The sequence below is a fragment of the Serinus canaria genome, chromosome 20 (genome assembly GCF_022539315.1).
Source record: "Serinus canaria isolate serCan28SL12 chromosome 20, serCan2020, whole genome shotgun sequence".
Taxonomy (NCBI): domain Eukaryota; kingdom Metazoa; phylum Chordata; class Aves; order Passeriformes; family Fringillidae; genus Serinus; species Serinus canaria.
The window spans coordinates 10,111,039-10,124,676 of NC_066333.1; the positions used below are offsets into that span (position 1 = coordinate 10,111,039).

The following is a 13,638-nucleotide window of genomic DNA, read 5'->3' on the forward strand; positions in this document are numbered from 1 at the left end:
CTTCTACTTGACCAGTTCCTGGCTCCTCTTACCCCAGTTACTGTCCTCTGGTGTGGTGGATGCTGGCACCATTAGGTTTCTTCTCGGGGGCTGATTGACATTCTGGCTTTCTTGTTCATCTTCCTCTCCTCAGGCTGCAAGTGTGACACCAAGGGCACCATCAGTGGAATCACAGAGTGCCGGCAGGTGGGTTTGATCTCTGCCTCCAGGCTCCTCTGAGTGTGCTGTGTTGGGAGTGTTCAGCTCTGTCTATCCCAGCAGCTGCTGGAGAGGCCCCAGCACTGAGCTCTCTGCTCTTGCACCACAATCTGGGCTTGCATGAGAATGTGGGATTAAGACCTGTCATAAATTAGGCACCTAAATATTTCTGTGTCTGTCCCTGGATGCCTGGATTTTTGTTTGCCTGCATTGTTGGGTAATTTAAGTTATCTGGCCCTTATCTGGCCCACCCACGCGCAGGAAGCCATGTAGAGCATGAATCTCAATCTGCTGCTTCTGCAGTGTCTCAGACCAGAACCCAAATAACTGAGGAACAGCTTAGCCATGACAAGCAACAGGAAGGAATGTGTTTCCATGCCTGCTTCTCTCCCAGGGCGATGGGCAGTGTTTCTGCAAAGCCAACGTGTGTGGGAAGCTCTGCTCAGCCTGCAAGGATGGCTACTTCAACATGGAGAATGCAAATTACTTTGGCTGCCAAGGTGAGCCCTTCTGTGAGGTGTTTGGGGGCCACAAGAACTGACCCCACTGCACAGACTGACTGGAGAAAAGGGGCAGGAGATGTCCTACCTTCTGTTTTGGGTCATCGTTTTGGGGTGATGCCGTTAAGTGCTTTAAGGGTACAGTGGTAGTGCTGGGTTGATGGTTGGAATTCAATGAGCTTTTTGTCTCTTCCAACCGTGGTTCTGTAATTCTATACCACAGCCCAGAGCATGGGCTGGGAATTACTGTGGCTCTGGAGACCTGAGGTTGTGCTTTTCCACTATTGAACACAGGTCTGTCAGGCTGGGGAGCAAACAGCCAGGTGAGATCCCCCTTTGGGGACCAGAAACTGGTACCCAATGTGAACCACTGGTCACATCCTTGCAGCAATGCCCCTTCCTCCTGCTGGGAGAGGGTGGGCACGGATACGTGGGGTTGGCCACTCTCTACCATGGGAAGAGGTGAAGGAGGAGATCCCACTCTCCCCCGTGTCCATGGGAAGAGGTGAAGGAGGAGATGGGCTGCTTGGAGGCATCCCACGCCGAGCTAGCAGGGCTGGTGGCAGGGCTGCAGCTCCTGTCCGTGAAGGTTTGCAGACCTTGTTCCATCAGCCGCCTGGAAATAGCTCCGCGCTGAGGTGGAAGAAGAGCCCATCCAAGTGGGGCCGGGGCCAAATATGAAAACGGATACAATGGAATAAAAATAGTGGCCCCAGGCTCCCCGCCCGCTGGGGATGTGCCTTTGATTAGCGACCAGGAGCTCGTTAGCACGGCGGGAATGTAAACAGGCGCTTCCTGCCCGCAGGCTGCCGGTGCGATGTCGGCGGGGCCCTGGGGCCGTCCTGCGAGGCGCGGAGCGGAGCCTGTCGCTGCCGGCAGAGCACACGCGGTCCCACCTGCACACAGTAAGCTGCACCTTGGCATGCTCTGCCTCCCACGGTGTCCTCTGCCACCACGGGGATGGGGACCTCATCGCCCGGGCTGCTGTCACATCAGCCTGGCGGAGGTGACCTCTGCCAGCTCTGATAGCCCCGCAGGTGACGATGCTCTCTCTCTTCCCCAGACCAGCACGGGATCATTATTTCCCTGACCTTCACCACTTGAAATTCGAGCTGGAGGAAGGCACCACGCCGTCGGGCCGGGCTGTGCGCTTTGGCTACAACCCCTTGGAGTTTGAGGGCTTCAGCTGGCGAGGCTATGCACAGATGTCCTCCATCCAGGTACGCTGGTGGCTGCAGCCCAGCCCAGCTCCCTGTGGGGAGGATGTGGCCGGTGGAGGACTGATGTGCTTTTGGCACAGCTCTCTCACCCCAAGTGCTCCTGAAACCCCCCATGTCACAGGATGGCCAACATAAACAGCACAGTGTATATATAGCCTGTTTGTGCAGATACTTCCTGTAGTGCTGGGGGTGGCATAGACTGATGAGGGGAAAGATCCTAAACTGGGAATCCCGTGACATCCTAATCTATTTAGACAAAGGTGGCAGCATGGTGACTACTTACAGGGATGTCTATAAACACTGTCTCTCCATTTCCTTGTTCCTCTTTCAACTGGCTCTGCTCTTTCCTATAGCTCTGCATAACCTTTCCTCCCCTTTCCAAAAATAAGTGTCTCCTCCTCAGCTGCCATGTTCAGCTTGGACCTCTTGTTACCCTTCAGCCTTTGCCCTTGCTGTTAGCTGGTTTGCTGTAACAATGGTTTATGCTAACCTGGAGTTGTGTAAGCCCTAGAAGTGAAGCTGTTTCTTCTCTTGACTCTTTTTCTCTCCTTGGTGGTTTCTTCTGCATGGCCTCTGCGAAGTGTGTGCACGTGTGGGGATGGAGTACAGGGCAGTGATTCTCTGACAGTCTTGTTCCATGTAAGATGCTCCTTACTCTGGTGCATGTACTTTCAGTTTTCTTCACGTTTTTGTGCTTAGGTGAAATAACAGAGGGGCTGTTTCCCACCGAATTTTAGAGAGGAGCTAAGCAGTGAATTCCTGTGGGGCTCCCTTGAGAACATCCCAGCCTTAAAGCTTAAGGATGGATCTCATGCTCAAGCTCGTAGCTGCAGTGTTGCATACAGCATGGGTGTTTGAGCTAGAAACGGACCTTGATAGAAGGGCTGATATGTGGCTTTGGCTGTCAGGTCTCACCTGTAATTTGTTATCATCAAAACCCTTCCAGTTTGCTCTCCATGGGAAGATGGTGTGTAACTGGAGCTTTGGAGAGCACAGCCCTCATTAAAAATCTCCCTGGGCAGGAGGTTATTTAAGCCTAGGATCTCTTTGGAATGGGTCAGACTTGAGCATCTCCTTCGCCGGGCTCTTGTCCAGGCAGGGGGAGAGCAGATGTGCCATCAGTTGTATGGTCCATTAGCCCTGCTGGTCCTTAGCACTGCACCTTGCTGAGGATGAGGCACCAGCTCAATTCACAGCCTGTTCTGTAGGCAGCTGGGCAGACCCCCATAAATACAAGGGCAGGAGTTTGGTACCTGGTGCTTGGTTGCAGCACGTAGAACCCAAAAGCAGCATGCTGACAACAAAAGCAGCAACTTCCCATAACCTTTCCCATGTAATTGTGTGTGCCCCAGGACAGATGAGCCACCCTGCTGTGCCACAACATCCTCCAGGTGTGGTCACAGCCTTCCCACCCCCTTCCACAGGCAGGTTGCTCCCTGGGTGGCTGGCCCCAAGTGTCCCCAGAGTGAGGGACAGTGTCACGAGGTGCCGTGAGCAGTAGGGTCCGTGTGCTTGTCTCCTCCTCGCGCTGTGGCATGTTGCTTTGGGAGCAGTGAGCCGAGGGCTGCGCTTGGGCTGGCAGTGAGGGTGGTGGAGGTAACTGAAGGTGTGCTCTGCTTCTCTCCCCTTTCTCTCTCCCACCAGCCCAAGGTAGTGGTGACTGTCAATGTGACCTCCCCCGACCTCTTCCGCCTCGTCTTCCGCTACGTCAGCCGGGGGCCCGCCAGTGTGGAAGGGAGGGTCTCGGTCCTTGAGGAAGGAAAGTTTAATGTTTGTGCCAACTGTAAGTGCATTTTTCACTTCTAGACTAACCCAGAGCATCCCACGCTGCGACACTGCTCCTCTGCCCCTTCTCCTGCCCCCAGGTGTGTCCGTCCCGAGAGTGCCCGTGTCAGGCGGCCGGCCAGAGCCGTGCCTGGGCTGGAAGGGAGGGGGAAGAGAGGCAGGCAGGCAGGCAGGTAGGGCAGGCGGGTCAGGCCCTCCCCAGAGCGGGTGGGCACTCAGGAGCTGCCCCCCCAGTGATGTGTGCCCCGTGTGCTCTTTTGCTTTTTGCAGAATAAAATCAGAGTCACTGTAGACGTGAAGGAGGCAGAGCTCTATCTGTTCCATGTCATCCTGAGGTATATTAATTCAGGAGGGGCCACTGTGTATGGCAAAATTACAGCTTATCAGCCACGAAGGAGAGGTAAGGATCCCAGACTGCTCTGCTTCCCTGTGCCATCGCCACCTCCTCCCCATCCCAGGCAGCCTTCTGCATCATCCTTTCCAGAAGACGCTTCCATATGGCTTTACCCATTAGTCCTGCTCTCCCAGGTGAAAGGCTGATTTGAGTTTGCAGCCCCCTTTATTTACCAAAGCTGCAGCAAGGTGGGCCCAGCCCTGGGGCTGCACACTGAGGACTGACACCAGGCAGGCTGGTGGGAGATAAAGCTGTTGTACAATTCCATACAACCTTTCCAGCACAGGACAAGATCACCCCGGTGCCGCAGGCAAAGCTGAGCTGACTTTCCACAAAAGCAGAAAGGGCCAAGAGCTGGGAAGTAAATCCAGTCTTTGGCAGCTGGCTGTGGTTTTATTTACCAGATGCCCTGGCATGGCAGTCCTGCCTTTCCCGTGTGCTTCTCCCAAACCAGGCTGCTCCCTTCACACATGGTGTGGGGCTTGGAAGTGCTGTGGAGTTACACATCTTACCCAGGCATTGCACTCGGGTGCAGTGTCCTCTCATCAAACCATGAGCTGCTGGAGAAGAGCCACCAAAAGATGTCTGAACAAGCTTGGAAATCTGGACAGCGATTTTTCTGGGAAACAATCTGAGCAAGACTACATGGGAACACACCTGAGGCCATGGTGGGTGGTTGGCTGGCTGATTTTACCCCTTGGGGTGCCACAGCCACATTGTCCTGCTGAAACTCTTCCTCCAGACCACACATCCACAGCACAAGGCTGTCAACACTAACTGCCTGATTTATCAGTGTGTGAAGTGCTCTCCTCTGTCTTGAGCTGGCCTAGGCTCTGCCTTTGATGTCATATGCAAGGTTTGAAATGCCAAAATATAATTTTTCTGCCGCCTTTATTTTTCTTTTTGAGAGGAAACATGGCTTATTTTTTATGTCCAGTCATATTACACTGCAGAAGAACAAGAAGAGCAGGAGCTGTGGTTATGCTTTAGGATCCCACCAAAGGCCAGGAAGTATTTAACCTGTCCTATCCAAGCAGCAGAGCTCATTTGCCTTAAAAAGGGCTTCACTTTTTGTGCAGAAGCAACGTGATTTTTCTAGTGCTGAAGGCAAGCAGTCAAACTGGTACACCAACAACAGGACAGCAGCATCCTTGGGAGGCTTCAGGAGTGCTGAGCCACCTCATGTCTGGATGGAAAGGGCTTCATATGGCAACGAACAAGCAGCCTGGAAAGAAGTTGGAAGTTGTGGCTTGCAAAAGGAGAGCCCTTTGCCAAGTGTGGGATTTTCAGCCTGGTTTCTTCCACTCTGCCTCCAGAAGCCATCTCAGTTGGAGCTGTCTATTGCCTCAAAGGGATCTGAAACTTCAACCTGCCAGGAAATCTACCCCAGTGCCAGTTCAGAGGAATCTCTTCACTCCTTGAATCCTCACCTCTGCTTCCTATGTGGAAAAGTGAGGTCCCAGCCTCAGCTGATGCCAGGCATGTCACAGAGCTACCACACATGGGAAGGGGTTATTAACCATCCCAGCAGCAGCACAAGCCCTTGCTTTAGCTTCTGCCCTGTGTGCTGTGCCTTGATGTCCATGTACCACACCAGGACAGTCGGTGTGCCACATTCTCCACTTCCTTCTCCATCTCTTCCACTCTCCGAGCAGCCATTCCCGGCGGATCCCTCTCACCTGTGCTCTTCAGAAGCTCCTGACCTGCTGGGCAGGCACAAAGTTTGCTTCTAGGGGCTGTGCTGTGATGGCATCCATTAATGAAGAGGTTGTGGGACTGTCAGATGAGCCAAGGGGCTGTTCAGCAGCAGCAGGATTCCATGCTGTTGCACCCATTCTGTTCTGTCAGTTTAAAATAACATCTGAATCTCGAGTGCAGAGTCTGTGGTTGGCAGGAAGAAAGGCAGGAGCACACCTTGGGGGCCTGAAAGTTTGCCAGAAGAGAGGTATCTTGCCTGTGGAGCTGGGGTCAGAATTTCCTTTAGGAAAAAATGTACCTGGGCAATTCTTTTTGCCTGTCTCACAATTAACTCTTCACAGATGAGTTCTTTCCTTTTCTAGCTGGCAAAACGCTCCTTGGCTTGCAACACTCTGTGCTTTGCAGTCTGGGGATGCAGAGCACACTGAGAGAGCTCTGGACTTGCATTAAGGATTGCAGTGATTTATTTTTATTTCTCCCATTAGGCTGTTGAGCAGATTGAGAGTGGATGTCTCTGTTCCAGGACAGTGTGGGATTGTGGTGCACCGAGACAGTGGGAACCTGTCACTGCCCACTGCACCACAGAGCTGCTTCCCTGAGCATAGCCTCCCATGTCCAGCCCCAGTTTTCCATTCACAGCCTCTCATCCCTCCCATTCCAGGTACAGAGCAGACCAAGCAGATTGTCTTTGCTCCCAGCACGGAGCCAGCCTTTGTCACTGTGCCCCAGAACAGCTTCGGGGAGCCCTTCGTGCTCAACCCCAACACCTGGTCTCTGGTTGTTGAAGCACAGGGGGTGCTGCTGGTAAGGCCCTGTGCTCCACCCACCGTGGGGGCTTCAGCAGCTCCCTGGGGACAAGTGTGCCAAGCATAACACCTCTCCCATCTCTCCTCCCAGGACTATCTGGTTTTGCTGCCCAGCTCATACTACGAAGCACCCATCCTGCAGCTGAAGGTCACAGAGCCTTGTGTCTACCAGCCAGCCCCTGAACAAGCCACCCAGAAGTAAGGATCTGCATATCTCTGTGCTGTGTGGGGCTTGCTCAGCTCCTCTTGGCCTGGGGTTTAGGAATGTACACAGTCCATACTCAGTGATGCAGTAAAACTGCTCGTAGAGCACTTGGCTGTGTCCAGTAAGGCTTGTGGAACCTGCACCAGCCCAGAAAGCCAGCCCATAGATCTCCTCATCCATGGCACAGCCAGGCTGTGTTTTCTCATGGACCCTGGAGGGCCAGCTCACCCAGTGACTCCACAGCCCACCTCTCTGCTGGGCTGGGTTCCCAGTACCAGCTTGTGTGTCTCCTCAAAAATGAGTAGGTTTTGCTGGACTATTTAAAATGAACGGAGTCTGGTTGTTTTTGGAGCATCTCAGTGCTTCTGCTTGCCCAGAACCTCTCTGTCCATGTTGGCAAGAAGGCTGGCTGGGCTCTGGACACTGGTTGTCCCATCCACCATAGCAGTGATCCCCAGGATAAAGCCCATTGCAAGGGGAGAAGTTTTTTGTTGTTACTGCTCTCTCTGGTCCTGTAATGCCCAGTCCCTTGCTCCCCACTGCCCAGAGCTGCTCCTTGGCCCTCCTGATAGACCAAAGCCTTCTCCAAACTTGGCTGGGCCAGGCTGTGTGGGTGCTCTTGACTTTTATAAGCATGCTGTAACTTTTGTACTTCACAATTTATTTCTGTGCATTTCCAGCTGCCTCTTGTACAAGTACCTGTCCCTGGAGGGCTTCCCTGCCGTGCCAGGGGTGGATGCAGTGTGCAGGCTGGACAACAGGCTCCCCAGGCTGTGTCCCACAGAGCAGCTCACCCCCTCCCACCCCCGCATGGCCACCTGCAGTGGCACTGATGTGAGTGGCACTTCTGTTTTGTCCCCCTCCTGGCCACCCTGCCCCTCCTCTCTGGGGCTTTACCTACACCTTTTTTAAGTATCCATGCCATGTCCCTCATATCTTGCCCTCAAAGTTGTGTCTTCCTCCTTGATTTTTTCCCCTGCTTTTGCAGCATCTGTGAGGTTAGTTTTGGCATGTTTTGGTCCTTTGCACTGCACCTCATTTTCTCCCAGACCATTTTCTTGTCATCACTAAATCTCCCAATTTTCCTGGGTTTTTTTTTTTGTTTTTTTTTCAATTGCATTTCATTTGATCATATCTTTACCTACACCAGAAGGGCTTTGCCCCCGTGCAGCTGTGTGCTTGTGTGTCCTGTTCAAGGCACCCAAACCCAGAGTCTCACCTGTAAAGGTTGGCGAGGATTTGATGGGATTTGGTGCTTTGTCCCCTGAGCTGCAGAGGAGGCTGGTTTGTAGCACCCTGCCCACACTCCCTCAGTCATCCCTCTGTGCTGCAGGTGGAAGTGCAGCTGTCCCTGTCTGTGGCCCAGCCTGGGAACTACGTGCTGCTGGTGGAATATGCCAACACCAACGCCCTGCAGAGCGTGGGCATCGCCGTCAGCTCGCCGCGCTCGGCCACGCAGCAGGGCACCTTCACCTTCTACCCCTGTGCCTACAGGTAAGGGCACCTCGGGGCAGAAAGGGTCCAGCTCTCTGCCATGGCAAGGACAGCTTCTCCTCCAGTTGAACTTTTTTGGGTTTATCTCATAAACAAAGCAAGCTTCGGTGTTGTCCACCTAAGCTCTGCGTGTCCAGACTCGTTCTAGCTGGACACAGGTTTTCCCATCTCAGGGAAGTATGTACCTGCCTCTGCCAGGAGATAATCTTGGGCATCTGTTTACAGCTGAATTGTTGGTAGGGACCTTGACTTAGGGAATGACCTCCAGGCAGGTTTATTGGAGACAGGTCAAACCCTGTCTGGCTTCAGATTGCAACCTTTGCAGTAGGAAACAAACGTTTGGGGTGTCCTTGGAAAATTTTGCTCTTGCAGCAGCCAGAAAAAACATCAAAAGATTTCCAGGGACTTTGTGTAAATCCCCTCAGGACATAGAGCTGGCAGGACAAGAAATGGGTCATGACCCTGTGCAAGGCTGATTTCAAAATGTGTTTCTCTTACAGTTTCCTTTGTCGAGGGATTGCTGTGGATTCCCAGAGTCGAATGGCAACTTTTGAACTCACCTCAGAGGCCACTGTTCGTTTCACCTCTGATCTGGCTGATTTCTTCCTGGTAAGGCTCCCTCTGAGGGCAGCTCTGTCAGCAGGTCACAGGGAGGAAAGGCTGGACTGAGACCCAGCCTGTAGGAGGGTTTTCTGGTCCTGTTTGAATTGGATCTCCGATCTTAGTGTGGGTTTTCTAGTCCTGTTTGGACTGGATACGGGATGTTAGTCTGTGTCACGACCGGTCCAAGTGGAGAATGTGGTCAGTGGGGTGTTTTGAAGTAAATCAAGGGGCTGGGAGTGGGGAGGAGATGGGAAGAAGCAGCTGATCTTGCAGGGGGAGCTCTGTAACAGTGGGGCAGTTCCTTCTTTATCGTGAAAACATTTCTAGTTTAGCCAAGGATGGAAGAATCCCATCCATATGTGGAGCTTCTAAATGCCATAAGGCTTGTGCCAAGGAATAAGCAGAGTGTGAGTGCCATGCATTAGCTGAAGTGCCTGCTGGCTGGTGGGCACAGGGCCAGCTGTGGCTCCAGGCTGTCACATAACCAGGTGTCTCTCTCCTGTGTGGCAGCACAAAGTGTACCTGATCCCTGCTGCACAGTTCACCATGGAGCTCATCGAGCCGAAGGTGCACTGCATCAGTGTCCATGGCACCTTCTCATCCAACAGGTGAGAGGCTCAGGTCCCCCTTAGCTTTGGCATCAATGGGATTATTTCCAAAAACATTTGCTTGTCCCGCTTCCCTCAGGCTCAGAGACTTTTTTAAGTTCTTGATGAAGAGATGTCCAGCTAGGTGAAGCTGCCTCCTTGTTTGTGTCCTCTGAGCACAGACTGGGATCAGACTGGTCCTGTGCCTGAGCCCCACTCTGTCTCCTGGAGCAGACACTCAAGTGTGGTCCCAAATAGGCATTCCTGTGCTTGCTCACATACAGCAAGACCCTTGCTGTATCCAAATTTTTGACACTGCTTCAGATAAATATTTGCAGAGAAATTGGCCTGTGCCAGGCTCCTGTTTTTCCTGCTGAGCCCATATCCCAGAGCCCCAGGGGTGCTGGCAGTGTGCTCTCCCTCAGCAGGCAGACCTTGTAATCCACCAGGAGTTACAGGGCACGCTTCCCTCCTCTGTTTCTCTCTGGAGATACTCACATCCTGTTTTTTCTTTGTTTTTCAGCAGCTCCTGTGTCCCCTCAAGGTTCCTGAAGCTTTCTCAGTCAATCATTTTGGAGGGGGCCCAGGCTCTGCCCATTGCCCCAGAGGTGCCCCTGGCTCAGGCTGTCCATGTGGCTCCATCTGGGGTGCCAGTGGAACCTGCTCCTCGTCCTCCCACAGCCATGGACCCCACTGCAGAGCTCATCCTCCTGCAGTCCCCACAGGTAGGGGCACAGGCAAGGGTTGGGCTGGTTTGCTGGTGCTGTGACACTGGACCACTGGGGCAGGGAGAAATTTTCTTTACCTGTTGATTAATGCTTTATCAAGTAGCATTTTCAGAATTTAATCTGAGCTTTAAACTTCTCCCTGAACCTGTAATTTCTGTGGACTCACCTCTCTTGGCTTTATCCAGCCTTATTTGGTTCTCTGGGATCCCAGGAAAAGCTTTTCAGGTGGCAGCATTAGAGGGGGCAGAGTGTGGAGGCATGGGGGACTTCATTCACTGAATTCCCAACTCCTGTCAGCTGGGCAATAGTAGCACAAATCTGTGCAGTAATTCAGGACCATGCCAGCCGTGGGTGCAGGTGTCACACGTGGGTTTTTGTCTGTGTTCTCCCCTGCTGGGGCAGGCTGCAGTGGTGTTCAGCAGCAGGATCCAGAGCCTGGGACGCTACGCCTTCATCCTGCACCTGTACCAGCCCAGCCACCCCAGCTTCCCCGTGGAGGTGCTCATCAATGGTGGGCGCATCTGGCAAGGTGAGAGCAGCAAGGACCTGGGCAGCTGCTGGCTGGCAGGAGCCCTGGAAGTTTTCCATGCCAGAGGATGACTGTGGGTTCTTCAGGGATTGCAAAAAATGAACCAAGACTGACATACCCCTTCCAAAGTGGGAGGATGGGATGGGGACTCAAGGGACAGGTGAGGCCAACACATTTGTTGTCTTTTCAGGTCAGACCAACGCGAGTTTCTGCCCACATGGCTACGGGTGTCGGAGCCTGGTGGTTTCTGAGGACCAGACCATCCTGGATGTCACTGACAATGATCTGACTGTGGTTGTTCGAGTACCAGAGGGCAAGCAGCTGTGGCTGGTGAGTCTCTCTCCAGGGAGCTCCCAGAGCATGCTGGGCAGGCTTCAGCAGAGGGCTTTGCATTGGATTTTTGTCACTGTGTGACCTCAGGAATGTTACCCACCATCACTCATCTCTGAACTACCCTAGAACTTGCATTTCAATTGCAGTCTCCAGCCTTAGTCATGTGTAATTGAGGGCAGTATTTACAGGGGCAGCTTCTGTATATGACACTGTCCTTCCTTGTCTGGTTTTGATATCAAAACCAGGCAGAAAGTGAAGCTGTTACTTTGCATATATAGTTTGTGGTAATCCAGAATAAGCCTTATTCCTGCTCTAGCAATATTTCAAACCTGCATAATATTGTTTGTTCAGGCAGGCCTCATCATGAGAGTAGGTAGCCCTTGTTATTCTCAGGCAGCAGGACTAGAGGGTTGACCAAAATTTGGATAAATGGCTGAAAGACAGAACTGGAACCCAGGTGCTTTCATGTGTAGAAATTTCAGATGATAGAGACTGCCTCCCTGCTGAGGCACAGCCAGTGCTGTGCTCTGGGGGTATTCTGCCTGGTTTTAGTCCAGTGAATTTGTGCTGTTCCTCATGAGGAGCTTTAGGTTAAATGGACCCTGAGGGACAGACCTTAGTAGAGAGAGGTGGCTCCTGGTCTTTGCAGTACTTGGTGTGTTAGGTTCTGTCCCAGCAAGGCATGAAAGGTTAAAGGTGCATTTGCACTTTGGGGTCATTTTGAATGGTGCTTGTCTGTCTGAGCTGGCTCACCCAGCTTGTCCTTGCTTTACAGGATTACATCCTGGTGGTGCCTGAGGACAGCTACACCCCCCAGTACCTGCAGGAGGAACCCCTGGACAAGTCCTATGATTTCATCAGCAGCTGTGGCATCAACAGCTTCTACATCAAGTGAGATGCTTGCCTTTGGCTGCCCACAGGCTGCACACTCCTCAGGGAGCAGCACCCCTTCCCTTTGTGTGTGGCAGGCAGGGGCTAGTTCAGATTTTCTCTCTGTTGACCAGACGTGGGTATCTGGGAGCTCTCAGTGTCATAGGGCTCTCCCTCCCACGAAGTCCCCATGGCTGCAGGAGATGCTGGATTTGGGGTGGTGGGGAGGCTGTGGGTCCCACAAATTCCCCGTGGCTGCAGGAGATGCTGGATTTAGGGTGGTGGGGAGGCTGTGGGTCCCACAAATTCCCCGTGGCTGCAGGAGATGCTGGATTGGGGTGGTGGGGAGGCTGTGGGGATGGGCAGCACTGACCCCTCCTGCCTCCCCCTGCAGCCCCAGCACGTCCTCGAGGTTCTGCCGTGACTCTGCCGTCTCTCTGTCCCTCTTCTACAACAACGGGGCGCAGCCGTGCGGCTGCCACGAGGCCGGGGCACGGGGCAGCCAGTGCCAGCCCTTCGGGGGACAGTGTCCCTGCAGGCCCAACGTCATCGGCCGCCAGTGCTCCCGCTGTGCCACCGGCTACTGGGGCTTCCCCAACTGCAGGCGTGAGTTCCCCTGGCTGCCCCTCTGCCTTGCCGGCACCTGCTCTGTGTCCATTCCCCACGCCTGCCCTGGTTCCTGGGTCTGGCTCACCCAAACCCAGCCTTTTTCTGTCCCTCGCAGCCTGTGACTGCGGGACACGTCTGTGTGATGAGGTGACAGGGCAGTGCATCTGCCCTCCCCACACCCTGAAGCCGGAGTGTGTTGTCTGTGAGCCCCAGACCTTTGGCTGCCACCCTCTCATCGGCTGTGAGGACTGCAACTGCTCCCGGCCCGGCGTGCAGGAGCTGACAGAGCCAGGCTGTGACGTGGACAGCGGGCAGTGCAGGTGAGGGAGCCTTATTCTGGCACTGGGGACATCTGGCAGCATCCCTGGGCTCCCTGCTAGAGTCCCCTCCCTGCTGGGACACCTTGGCAAGCTCAAGGGAGGAAATGTGCAGATGGGGGTCAGCTCTGAAAGCTCTTGTGGCTCTTGTGTCCTCCCAGGTGCAAGCCCAACATCATTGGGCGGCAGTGTGACCTCTGTGCCCCTGGCTACTACCACTACCCTGACTGCAGGCGCTGTGACTGCCACCAGGCTGGCACCCAGGCCAGCGTCTGTGACCCTGTCACGGGGCAGTGTCACTGCAAGGTCAGTCCCCCAATGCCTCCATGTGGTGCCTTTCTCCTTGCCTTGACTCTCCAGCCTGCCCTGTGGGGTGGTGGGTTCAGAGCACCCTGAAAAAGCTCTTATCTCCTCATCCTTCCTGCCCATGAAGTTTCACTCCTTGGGCTGTCTCTGGGGGAGATGGCCAGTCTGAGTCCAGCCCTGTGTCAGAGCTGGGGACACTGTCAGCCTTATTGGCTCCAGGCTCCATGGCAGCAGAGTAACTCAAAACAGTTTCTGAGCTGCCTGCTCCAGCTTCTTTGTAGGGCTTACAAGTGCTTTCTCTGGGTGAATTTAAGTTTGGTGGGTGCTGTTCAAGCAAACCTGTTTGAGGGACTGCTTAAACATCTTCCAGCACCACAGCACTTAGCTTTGATCACTCAGCCAGCCATCCCTGTCCTCCACTGAGGCCTTGTGAGAAACAGCTGACACTTGAGCTTT

General features: G+C 53.7%; 1 protein-coding gene across 3 annotated transcripts in view; it reads left to right on the forward strand.

Annotated features, from left to right (window-relative positions):
- The window catches only part of LAMA5 (laminin subunit alpha 5), an 85,286-nt gene that overhangs the window by 52,507 nt on the left and 19,141 nt on the right, over positions 1-13,638 (forward strand). Inside the window, exons 19-36 of one of the 3 annotated variants that reach the window (XM_030233299.2) lie at positions 134-186; positions 593-698; positions 1,504-1,603; positions 1,762-1,918; positions 3,563-3,701; positions 6,457-6,599; positions 6,693-6,799; positions 7,487-7,640; positions 8,140-8,300; positions 8,801-8,909; positions 9,414-9,511; positions 10,014-10,215; positions 10,621-10,747; positions 10,938-11,077; positions 11,856-11,971; positions 12,345-12,556; positions 12,675-12,879; positions 13,038-13,182. In XM_030233299.2, the coding sequence (XP_030089159.2) occupies positions 134-186; positions 593-698; positions 1,504-1,603; positions 1,762-1,918; positions 3,563-3,701; positions 6,457-6,599; positions 6,693-6,799; positions 7,487-7,640; positions 8,140-8,300; positions 8,801-8,909; positions 9,414-9,511; positions 10,014-10,215; positions 10,621-10,747; positions 10,938-11,077; positions 11,856-11,971; positions 12,345-12,556; positions 12,675-12,879; positions 13,038-13,182 (2,474 nt within the window). Of the gene's footprint in view, positions 1-133; positions 187-592; positions 699-1,503; positions 1,604-1,761; positions 1,919-3,562; positions 3,702-3,973; positions 4,104-6,456; positions 6,600-6,692; positions 6,800-7,486; positions 7,641-8,139; positions 8,301-8,800; positions 8,910-9,413; positions 9,512-10,013; positions 10,216-10,620; positions 10,748-10,937; positions 11,078-11,855; positions 11,972-12,344; positions 12,557-12,674; positions 12,880-13,037; positions 13,183-13,638 lie in introns of all 3 variants that reach the window. The other 2 variants (XM_050982103.1, XM_050982104.1) reach the window with 2 other exon arrangements.